Source organism: Hydractinia symbiolongicarpus, chromosome 5 (assembly GCF_029227915.1).
Source record: "Hydractinia symbiolongicarpus strain clone_291-10 chromosome 5, HSymV2.1, whole genome shotgun sequence".
Taxonomy (NCBI): Eukaryota; Metazoa; Cnidaria; class Hydrozoa; order Anthoathecata; family Hydractiniidae; genus Hydractinia; species Hydractinia symbiolongicarpus.
The window spans coordinates 19,526,734-19,539,215 of NC_079879.1; the positions used below are offsets into that span (position 1 = coordinate 19,526,734).

The window sequence follows — 12,482 nt, forward strand, 5'->3', positions numbered from 1 at the left end:
TCATACGAAATAAGTAGTAGTTACCGCACAGTGGCCAGAAAAATATTGGAAAATGTTTTAAGATTTTTAGGTTCTTGTTTGAACGTACGAAAACTAGAAAAAATTGACGAGTTGTGACCAGCTCCCATTGATACTTTTCTCAGCCAGCACAAGACGTCTATAAGACGTTTAAATTAAGTCTATTTTACGTTTTTGAAAAACACGTTAATGTTAGCCGTCTCCCAAGTCTCTTTTAGACGTCCAGTTATATCGCGTTTAGTTACGACGTCTAAAAGACGAATTTCCTTGGCTTTATCAATTTCGAACGAGACTTTTTTGTTCGATGTGCTGTGCTTAAACGGGGGACGGGGGTTTCACCTACATATATCTGTTTTTGTTGATTCAATTTTGAAATAAAAATTAAACACTGCACTGAATATAAACCTTATATTCTGTAGTTTAAATTTATTTTTGTAAAATATAAGTTCAAGGCTTATCTAAGAATACTTTATTAACTTTATTTTTGACCCCCTAATACACATTTTCAATGCTTTTGTGATTCAAGCGACGACAGCAGGGCTTTTAAAGAATCGACTGTACATTTTCGGTAGGTTTGTATGTAATTCTTATCGTGATATTCTGGGAGATTTTAAATAAATCTCTTTAGATTTGGACAGTTATATTTTTCGTTTTTAGTTTCTTGATTGAGATTTTATGTTGCACATAATATTCTATGCTCGTTGAATATTAGAAGAAATGTTTATTGGTTTAAGAATAAGAAGAATCTGTATTTGAGAAGTTAATGTGATGTCAATGTATGGGCAAGAATAAAATGAATGTAAAATGTTTATACCTTTGTTATATTTATTGCGATCATTCTTTGACTCCACTCTTAACTTAGCTATTTTTTTCGTACACAATCCATGTTACTTGTGACATCTTAACATTTTGTTATAAAAAGGTTCTTAAAAAGTTATGTTGTACAACTAGTTTCTTCATTTTTTTTATTATCCTGTATACAAACCATTTTAAAGACTACATTATTCCTAATTTATTTTAATTTTTGGCGTATTTTTTAAAGAAAACTATGGTTATTTTTTATATAAAGAATATTCGTATTTGTCTACAACATGCTTAAAAACATGTTAGGAACAGGTTATGTTTTAACGTCTAAAAGGCGCATTCTATGACGTTTAAAACGTTCACTGCAAAACATCTTTAAACGTTTAACAAAGACGTCTATTAAATGTCTAAATCTAGTCTATTTTGTCCGACTTTTAGACGTCTTAAGTACGTCTGTTAGAAGACGTTTGAAAAACGTTTAATCAAGATGCCTAGCAAACGTCTTTTAGTCGACATCTAACAGACGTCTTCCAAAAGACATGTTAAAAGCGGACACAATAGACCAGACTTACACGTTCAGAAAATGACGCATTTTTGACTATCTCCCGTACTGAGAATTACGATATATTGTCTACTTGTTGCAGTATAGCGTGCGCTATATTAGCCCTTCCCAATTCAAGGACATAAAATAAGTAACATTATTCGAGGGTCATTGATGATCAGCTCAAAAGAACTTCAAGCATAAAAAATATATACCCTAAACATATTTTGTAAATAAAATGTTGTTTGCAATTAATACTGGAATTTAATTTTGTTAATGTTTTCAAGATTAGATAAAATAATCATTTTACATGAGAATTGCTAAATTCTATCTTACAAGCTAAAAAAGTAAGATTTTAATATCTTTCAAGATCTTTCATAACATCCTTCTAAATTCACCATTCACAGAAACTTTATTGCTACGTCAGCAAATTTAACTGTGACAATAGCTATTCTTATATCCAACTGCAAATTCAGGAAAATATTATTTATTGATTTTAGCCTTATTCTCTTGTTTCTATGGGAACGAGAAACTTAATTTTATAAATTATTCATTTTAGGAATCCTGCATTTCTTATTTATTATGAAATTATTTAATATTTTTTGTTGTTTTTTCTTCGGATTTTATTAATCTATATTTCAAATAACAATTCATTATATTGCCTTGTGCATGTTCTTCTTTTTAAAATTTGAGGAATCCTGGAGTTTAAACTGAACTAATATAACGAAGTTTCGGTAGCTTGCCCCTCGTAATGCTAACTGTGAAACTCATTTTTGTTATTCGAAGCTCTTGTGAAATAAAATTACAGAACTTAAGTTTGCATTACAAACATTATCACATAGTAATATCAATATTGTTTTTACTTTTTGTTTTTACTTTCCGTCGTCATCATTAATTTTAAATGTTTGTGTCTCAATAGCTTTTTAAAAGATTTACTGAAAATCCAACAACAGTTTTTCAGTTGAGCACAACTCCAATCGTAAATGTAACCATAAAGTCTGTGCCACAAGAAAAAGTGAATTCAACAGCATGTGACTTCACTATTTAATCATCATCTGAATTCATTTCAAAATCAGATAAAAACGAGAAAATGTCATGGACCTCAACACCGACTTGTTCCAGCAAATCACAACTTACAGACAATAAAATTAGTACAACCACGGTTTACAAATTGACAATCATATCAAACATCACAAAAATATTTAAAAAATAAATAAATAAAAAAATTAAAAAAATAAATATATATGGAATTGAACTTCTGAAACATTTTCCACTTTTGAAAGTTTTTCCACTTTCTTTTGTGATTTTCTCGACTTTCGAAGTCTTCCTTCTATATTTGATATATACACTAGTTTTACTTGCTTTTGTAGGAAGCAGTGTGCCATTTCCCAATTCAAGACATTTAAAAAAGTTTCACAAAGAGGTGGTATCAAATCAAAATAATTCTGGACGATACGAACAACGTTAAAGAAGAAGAATATGTTGTCCATGGGCAGAAAATGTATACCATTAAATGTAATTCGCCAAAATTTTTTTTAAAAATAGGTATATATAAGAGATAGCGTTGTAAAGATGAAGTGAAATTTCTTGGTAAGAGCAGACCACTCAAAGTTAATGAATAGTGGGTATATGTTTACAGTCTGAAATCTCTAGCACAGCATCAAAATATTGTTAACAGATGAAGAGTATATATTGCATATATACTGTAAAGTACAAAAAAATATAAGTCACTTAGTGCTTAGTCTTTAGTAGACACCTCGATCCTTTACATTCTCTAACAATACGAGACTGGACTAGAGTTGACTAGAGTTTCTCTTTTAGTTATAAGCTAGCTGTAAGCTATATTGCTATATACTGCTTTTTTAATAAAAGAAGCTAGCTAGCCACAACAGTTATTACATTTTGGCTGTTGCAATGAAAAAAATAAACGAAAACAAGGAAATGGAAGAGTTTTTTTATATTACTTAATCCTTTGGGTAGTCATATAATACTTGCATATATCATAAATAATTTCTTCTTGGACCAAAAAAGTACATTTTGTTGATAAAATAGTCTGCGCCTCTTTTTGATACATCACCAACCAATATGGCCGCCAAGCCGACACATTCACCATCAAAATCCGTCATATTTTAAAAACGCGGGATACACGAACATAAAACGGAAAATTCGGTGTCATTCCTAACTCACCCGAGATCGTTTTGGTAATATGTTCTAAAAAGTGCATAGTTTCAAATATTCTTAAAACAATTTTCTTTCCACAAACTGCTTCTTCTAACAAAAGAGAAAGTCTGAAAAAATTAACCTTATACAAAGTTGAATTCAAATTTAAAAATTATTTAAACAGTTTTGTGTACAGGAGTCACAATTTTGTACGTCTCGATTAAAACGACATCATTGTACTCATTGTGGAATCTTCAACTTTTGATAGCAGAATTTTTTTGTCTTTGCAAACCACAAAATGTCATGATATGATTCCCATTCAAATGTGGTTAGACCACGTTGAGATTAATTACAAATTGCATTCCAATTTATGCAATGGTAAACTTACTTAATGGTAAAGAACCACCATTATACAAATTTTAATAAATACTTTAAACGGGTAGCTCTCGCTTATGTGTGGCGCCATTACTTAACTTCTGTGTGCCATCAGACAACTGTCTCCCTCAGATCAAAAACAGAATACGTGAACAATGCCCTAGTCGTTTTCTTAACACTTTCTCCCATTATGAGCGATCTTCGTGCTAACTTTTTAATTTGCTGGTATTTCTGTTGTTGTTTGCTTAAGGTTACTGTAAAGGAAAAAACTCACTTGATGAGTAGTCTCAGAAAAACCCTTATAATTTATCAATACTTTTATATTTTTTCTTATTTTTTTTTGTTTCTGAATGCTTGATGAAAGACTTTTTTGATGGTGTTATTTTCGTGAAATGTTAATTTTCAAAAAAGAAAATATAATGAAATAAACACACCTTTTTTTTCACCGTACGTTATAAAATGGCTTCTTTTTCCGAACTATACTCAACTCATATATAAATATACTCAACTCATTTTGCACATATTTTCTTAAAGGGTTGAATGATATAACACTTCTGAAAAGGCTTCTTCCAGAAAAAAGGGATGTTCAAAATATTTTCATGGAATATAAAATATGTCATTCGAAAGATTTTTTTTTTCTATATGTCATGAATGTTTGCAAAAAACCTAAAAAAAATTGTTTCCTTTACAGTAACCTTAACAGATACTGCATCTTGCTTAAAGGAACACATAGCTACGAGAAATTCTTCTTTTGTTTTTCTTTTTGTTATTTCTGTGGTTGCGTGCATAACAAAATCTGCACTTTGTTTATATAGAAACACTAAACTACAAGACACTTACGCACATTTTTAATTCTTCTTTTAATTGTAATACTTAATCTAGTGAATATCTCCTTCGTTATCTTTCATTTTATTTTAATTTATTTAGCTTATAAGTTCAATAAACAGCAAATAAACTTAAATCTGTACATGTAAAGTTTAATACTTTATAAACAGCCTGACATTTCTAGATTGTTTTAAAAGTTTTACCCAATATGTTTCAGTATTTTACTATGCACTTATTTAATTTCTCTGCACTCTGCATGGTGTAAACAATGTTTATTATGCAATCGTAACTATCCCGGTATATTTTCTTTCTTGAAAAATGACTAGGCAGAAGACGGGTGATTTCACTCATTCTTTTATGCGATAACATTTATTTTTTTATCTACAGCTTTCTGCACAGACTTTTTTAATTAATAATGTCAGCGTGAGAAATTTGTAAAACGAAAGTAATTTTCAGGTTGTGACATTTTTTATTGTTCTACGGCTTTAGCTATACGATACTTTAGCTATACTGCTATAACAATCGAACGTTTTAATGTTATATCTGAACATCTTTATCTGAACATCAACAACAAGTTTTCTGCCAATCACAAATAGATCTCCACTATCTTACAAGGACCAACTTTTAATGACATTGGTCAAACTAAGGCTCCATACACCATGGCTAAGTTTAGCAGATCAATTTTGCAGCAACAAAACATCCTTAAATGATATCTTCTGCAAATGGATTGATCTTATTTACATCAAGATGTCTAGTTTAATCATCAGGAAGTTGATAAGAGCACTCTATTAACCCACAAATGTTCAGCTTGATTCGATATCGTTCTTTAGCTTCTGCCGGTAAATCTTCTGTATTATAAGAAGCCATATATAACAACTAATAATTAAATCATAAAAAAAAACGACAGTATGGCAAAAAACGCTGGAAACAATGTCTTAATCTAGCTAAACGTCCCATATTTCCTCCTGCACACTGCAGTTTGTTTATGTTGCAGCAGTTCTCGCATGACTTTTGCGCTTTCCGATTTCCCGAAATATTCCAGTTTTATACCTAACGCGGAACGGAAATATTCTAAATATTATATTATAGAGCTGCCAGCTGTGCTGCTATATTAGAGTCAGCCTGGCTAGGATCTTTTTATTAGTTTTGTGATGGTTCATTTAAGGAAAAATTCGTCTTTTTTTTAGTCTAAAATTAGTAATCTACCTAGCTAGTTATTTGTTAATTGCTTAGTTTTGAAAGAGCTTTATCCATGCCTACCACAGCATCTCATAATAAACTTCAAAGGTAAGCTCATCTTTTAAGAGTATTACAGTTGCCATTGTTGTCAGCTGAACTAAACAATACCTTCTTTTTATAAATTTTCTTGTTTCTCCAGCATTCAAAACCATAACTTATTTATTTAGTCCTGACTTCATGTCGCCAGCAGATGTAAACTTCACTCCAAAAGTGAACTATAACTTGAGGTATCTACATATATTGATGCATTAGCTCTTTTCACTGAACCTGAAATCTTATGTCAACCTAATCTTGAGTTGTTTTTTTTTTGTTCTTGCCTTATTTCCAGCCACAAAAGATCTTCATTTATTTTCAGAAATGTACGTCCACAGGACAATTTTAAATTAACTTCCACACCTGCGGGGCAATATCCATGGTAAGAACACCTTTGAACATAGTTTTCATTTAGCCCTTCCCGGTACTGGAATTTTTTTTTTTACTATTTCTAGGATACGCGTTTTAGGCAAAAAGTCTTTAGAAGATACTTCTAGAGACTATTATGTATTTCGTTACTTTCAGTTTCGACTTCTAGTGTAGAATAAACTTTAACAACTTTCTCAAGCATGTACAAATTGTATATGAAGTATTTTTTTAAAAAAATACTCATAAAGCATTATCTAAGCCCCGGTTCGACTCTGGTAGTAGACAATTCACTAAATACTGTAAGTATGGGAAAGTTGGCAATCCGTCTATTAGCCATGCTTAGATTGTGCTTATGAGACCAGAACCTATATGCTCAGTTAGTGTTTCAGACCAGCAAATATTTTTAGTGTAGCAATTATCCCAGACTACAACTTTTCAGTTTTTCATAAGGTGATGAACTTAGCTGTACCGATGACGGCATTATTATTGTTATTGTTATTGTTATTGTTGATGTTATTGTTATTGTTATTGTTATTGTTATTGTAAAACTTCAGTTGCACAAACTGCTATAAATGTTTGTCCTGCGTCAATGTATGTGCGTATGTATCGAAATTAGTAAAATAAGTATATATAAAAGTATATATATATATATATATATATATATATATATATATATATATATATATATATATATATATATATATATATATATATATATATATATATATATATATATATATATATATATATATATATATATATATATATATATATATATATATATATATATATATATATATATATATATATATATATATATATATATATATATATATATATATATATATATATATATATATATATATTTTCTGCCTCGTTGCACGTGGTTGTAGCGAAATTTGCTTTACTCTTCGTTGGAAACAAATTCTTTATGATGTTCCAGAATTTCCTTGGATTCAAGTTGTTGTTGTGTAATAGGTTCTTATTATATTCTTCTCGGCTAGGTTTAATGTTGCTATTGCATTTGTTCCGTAGATTTTTGTACAATTTTCAATCCTCGGGATTGTTGTGCTTTCTACCTTTTCGGAGAACCTGGTCTCTACGGTTCATTGCTTTTTATTTTCGTGAGTGATCCAAGGACAAGGTTTTCCTTTCATTTTTTTAGTAAGCCGTGGCGCGTGTTTGTCAAAAATCTCCTTCACCAGGGTGTTGAAGAAAAATAATGCAGATTATACATAACTGCTGTTGTAAACTGGACTCCAGTCAATGTTATCAATGTCAATACACATAGCTTCAGAACAATAGTTATTGTAATGACAACCATTTCATGATCACTCAAATACGTAGCGACGACATCGGTACTAACTATAGTTGACGGTACATTTGTCGCTATAATATCGATAACGTAGATGTAGAGTCGTTGAAACGTGTCGGCTTTTTAACTAATTGTCTGAATCCATAAATAGTCAATAAAGATTTAAATTCTTTTCCAGTGTTTGCAAAGATAATTAACATTCAGGTTTCCTAGGATGATTGTCTCTTTATCTTCTGATGATGATTTTAACAACACTTCGTTACAGATTATATTAAACGAAGGTAATAGGTATTTAGATCCCATGGGTGGATTGTAAAAAGTAGCTACAAGTACACTGCGCGAATTTTTATTGAAAACTTCAATCCAAATAATTTCCAATTCCTGCTTTTTCAGATCAATTCACCGTTTCCAATTTAAAGTATTGTGAATATAAATTGCCACTCCACCACCTTTGCCTGCAACTCTGTCCCATCGAAGAAATATGTAACCTGGGATCTCGTAAATAATAGCCTCATCCACACTAAGATGTGTTTCGGACAGTGTTATGATGTCAAGTTTAGTCGAAATTATCAATTCATATAACCCGTTAAAGTTGTAAAATAGACCTCTCATATTTGGTGAACGATTTTCAAAGCTCTTGTTTTCAGATAGTTTGCGAATTCATTTCGGGTCAATGACGAAGGACCAGGGTATTCGATATCTCTGCAAGCAAGCAAAAGAACATTTATTAATGTTATGTTTGATACCTTACGAATGTATGCTCTGCCTTTATTTTTCGAACACCATAAACATGAGGATATATGATTTTCTTTCATTTCACCATAATTATCCACAAGCAAAGTTTTACTCATTCCAGCTGGTGTAATAAAACATGGTCTCTTGATAGCAAAAATGGATATCAAGTATAAAAACACGTACACAACCTAAAACACGTCCGCTCGCTTCGACGCCATCTTGCACTTTTCTACTTTAAGAAAGTGTTTGTGATGGTGATACCAAGATGGATATGTACGTTTATTATTTTATTATTTGCTTCAATGTTTTTGAAATTTAAAAAATCGATCATTTTTTCTCTCCAGTGGGGTTAAGGATGATCAAGGTGAACATCGACATAAATTAAGCAACAACGATTTGTCATCGAATGGTACATTCTCAACCACGCACGCACAACGAAATATAATGTACGCTGTTCGTAAAAAATGGTAATGTTGACAACAGCAATAATTACCACATTGCAAGAGTACACCAAGACTACTATAAATATAACATGCAAACTTTTAGAATGCGTTGATCTAATATAAGAACAGCCTATGCAATATTTCAATATGTGTCGAGAGAGATTGTATCTGATAAGATCAACATGTCTCAATATTAACACAAGCTAAAAAGACAAAAGAAAATATGCAATAACTATTATAAAAATTACAATAATCTTAAAGTAACTATTACGTTACACAATATTCAAACAAACTGATTGAAGTTCGATCAAAAAAAACAAACCCCTCAAACAGTTTTACTGAGCATTTAATAAAAAAGTCCTGCGAAATTTGATAATCATCTTGTCTCGCTGATTTGGGGGAACAGTCGCTGCTATTAATTAAATCAATCTTGGTAAAACTAGGCTGCTACGTACGAATTTTTTTAACCAGTGTATAGCATTTAATATTATTCAAAATATCTGTATTCTTACAAATCTTCTTTCAAAGTCTGTGGTTCAACTGCGCACACAATAATCACAGCATTGCTTAAGTATTTATAGTCCAAGATAAAAAAGAAGTTGATGCAACTCAAAATTTTACCCATATTATATACAAATTATATACGCCCGCAATATTGACATCTTTAAATTGGCTTCCCTTTCCTCCTCAAAAATTGATTAAACTTTATGGAGAGAACGCTAAACGATGGTAGCCGATAATATCTAGCTATAAACTTAGAAACACAGCTTTAAATAAAAAAGATGACTTACCGTAAATCCTCTAATAAACGCCCCCTTTTTAAATGCCCCTGTAATACACGTTTCCTTTAGAAAGGCTGTTTAAAGGAGAAATATCACCAGACGCCTTTTTATGGGTAAAGAAATTAAAAGTGTTAAGCTGTTCTCGGTTAAAGAGGCTACGAACGGTTGTTTTATTTTTTGACTTTAATGACTTACACAAAAGTGGAGCTAGCGGCGGTGAAAAAGTTTATGACCACTGAAGAAACAAAAACAACAACTTAAATATCTTCTTAAATATCATATTGGGCATCCGAATATAACTAAAAAGAACAAAAACTTCCCTACAGATATTGGATATCTTTCATATAGTTAACAGTTTTTAAAGCGTAGTTATTAAGTTATTATTTTCTTATTCACTTTGTTCAACCGAATATAACAGCCTTATTGTCTACGTAATCTCTTCAAGACTTAGAAAGAAATGAAATTTTAGTGAGTGGAGTCAAATTTGGTACTCTGTGCTTAAAAGTAGGGGTGGTTTCAAAGTCCTAATGTCTGAGATACAAAGAGCAAAGCACTTATGTTATCCTCAACATACCCGTCTTTTGGCTGGCCTGACTTTCAACGTCCATGTCGTTTGAACAACCGATCGTAACTCCACTGTTAGCTGCTGCAGAAGCACCGCCTGAACGAAGTTTGTGTGATTCGAAATTCCTTGGATCTGAACCTATATCTCTAATCACATCTAAAAACATTTCTCTTGCTCTCGTGTACGAGATAGGCTTTTTATTACTTTCCGGGAATGTTAATTCCCTGTGGTTATTGCTGGAAAAATAAATTTTCAGCAATTTCTGCCTTTACTAAATACTGCTTAAGATTCTTAACGGGACACAAGTCGGATTTATTTTCTGCAAAAAACACCGTTGAACCTTTTCTATAAACGTCGGTTTTGCTTTTGCTAATGAAAAGTGTCATGTACGTGTCAAAGAAAATGATTTCAGATCGACTTAAGTTCCCAATTTCGTTAAATCTTAAGAAGCCACTAAAGCCTACAAAGCATATCACTAGTGTTCTTAAATTCTTTAAATCGACATTTTCACCTCATAAATAATTAAAAATCGAATTAAGGTGGTCTACTGTTATAGGATAGAAAGATCCTATAACAGTAGACCGGCTTCACTTGCTCTATCTTCATTTTCTTTGCCCCCTCAAGCATGTTTTTAACGATAGGAGCTTCGCAAGGATCATGACCTGAAATGATGTTGTGGTGAAATTTGATGGCATAGAAACAGCTTTCGATAATACTAATAGACGCATCACCTTGAATTAAGTTCAACAGAAATAATGCCACCTGGAATTCGTCGGCTGGGAAACATTTTATTGAGTACCTCTTGGCCCGATCTTTCCAAAGGTAAAATAAACAAGTATACTTCTTTAGAGTTGTTGGTTCTCGACATTTGTCCAAAACACTTGGAATTTGATCAGCTAGTACTTTAAGCTCTTTATTCGCATTTCCAGAAGTTTGTTTTTCAACGTAAGATGTGACAAAGTCTGAATTCAGAGGATGAATATAATTATTATGCATTTACACTCATCTTTTAGTACAACACCTGTTTTTTGCAATTCTGCTAACCTACTTTGTTAACCTAAGCAATCCTGCTAATTTTATTACGTTTTGCACAACCGGCAACATATTATCTTAACACAGTCGCTTTAATGCCCAGTATACATCTCCAATCCAGCTGATTCTACCTTCCTTAAAATAATAAGCGACCCAAAGTTTATATCCAATAGCCATCTGTACTCCTGCTAATGCTACCTTCCTCTTAAACTAGGGCGATTGTGTTTCCACAGCAGTAGGTATCTGCACAACTGCTGACCTACATATTTCGTAACAATTCATGATGCAAAATTTTGTATCTATCATAAAATTACTATCTCGGTTTTACGAAAATGCTATTCTTAGCGCAATCGTTGGGCTTTTAAAAGCAGCAGAGCCAATAAGCGTATCACGGTTATTTCCCAATCTAACATAATCGCTAGTGTTTTAAAAAACACGGTATTCTTTGACAAACGTCCTAAATTTCGAATCTGAGTTTAATTAACGGCCAAAATTTTGCAGATTTTCAGTAACAACCAGCATACCTATAGCTTTTGACGCTTCCATGTGACTTAAAGTTCTGTTCACTAATGACTTAGGCGGGTCTAAGTAGTTATTTTCATTTCCTCATTTTCGGTATTCGTACGTATTTGCAATTCCTAATATACTCAATATTACATAACTGCAACATAACTCAGGTTACAGCAGATTTCCCGTCTATACTTCCTAATAGTGGCACAATTATTCTTAGCTCGTGTAAGCATTTTAAGATTTAATTCCTTGCTGAGATAGGTATAAGATTCTATGTCAGTCAGCCAATCTTTATATTACTTTATTACTTTTTGAGTAATTTCATCAACTTACAAGACACGAATAGAATTGTAATCGTATCTTGCAATCGTAGGAATGTGGACTAATTTAAAAAGAAGTTTTAATTTCAGCAAGTTAGTACAAAATGATTCACAGCACCTCTTTGCAGTTATTGTGATAATATTGGTAAAGTGTTTCAAAAACATTTTGATTCCATGAACTATCTATTCAGTCTAATTCGTCACACGTAATCATTGTAAAATGAATTCAATTAAACTACGAGGCGACAATTTGCACTCAATAATAACATAAAACCTAATGGTTAATCATGTCTCCCTGATATGAAATCCACTGGACAAGTATCTCTTCATCAAATCTTAGTATATATTTTTCTGGCACGCAGATGCTAAAGTCAATAAGCTTACTGCCGAAAAGTAAACAAATAACGTTACGCGGG

General features: G+C 31.8%; 1 protein-coding gene across 1 annotated transcript; it reads right to left on the reverse strand.

The window, feature by feature from the left end:
• Positions 1–10,434: 10,434 nt before the first annotated feature.
• On the reverse strand, positions 10,435–11,413 carry LOC130646035 (uncharacterized). The gene is made up of 3 exons (XM_057452169.1): positions 11,368–11,413; positions 10,780–11,166; positions 10,435–10,664 (listed from the first exon to the last, which is right to left on the reverse strand). The coding sequence occupies exons 1-3, from the start codon at positions 11,411–11,413 to the stop codon at positions 10,435–10,437; spliced, it is 663 nt and encodes a 220-aa protein (XP_057308152.1).
• Between the last annotated feature and the right edge of the window lie 1,069 nt (positions 11,414–12,482).

What these genes read in the sequence shown, in the direction of transcription:
- LOC130646035 (XM_057452169.1), bottom strand. Translation starts at nt 11,413, where the DNA reads ATGGCTATTGGATATAAACTTTGGGTCGCTTATTATTTTAAGGAAG. An exon ending in CGCTTATTATTTTAAGGAAG is followed by an intron (nt 11,167 to 11,367) that starts GTAGAATCAGCT and finishes CTCTGAATTCAG; the next exon opens with ACTTTGTCACATCTTACGTT. An exon ending in GCAAGTGAAGCCGGTCTACT is followed by an intron (nt 10,665 to 10,779) that starts GTTATAGGATCT and finishes TATGCTTTGTAG; the next exon opens with GCTTTAGTGGCTTCTTAAGA.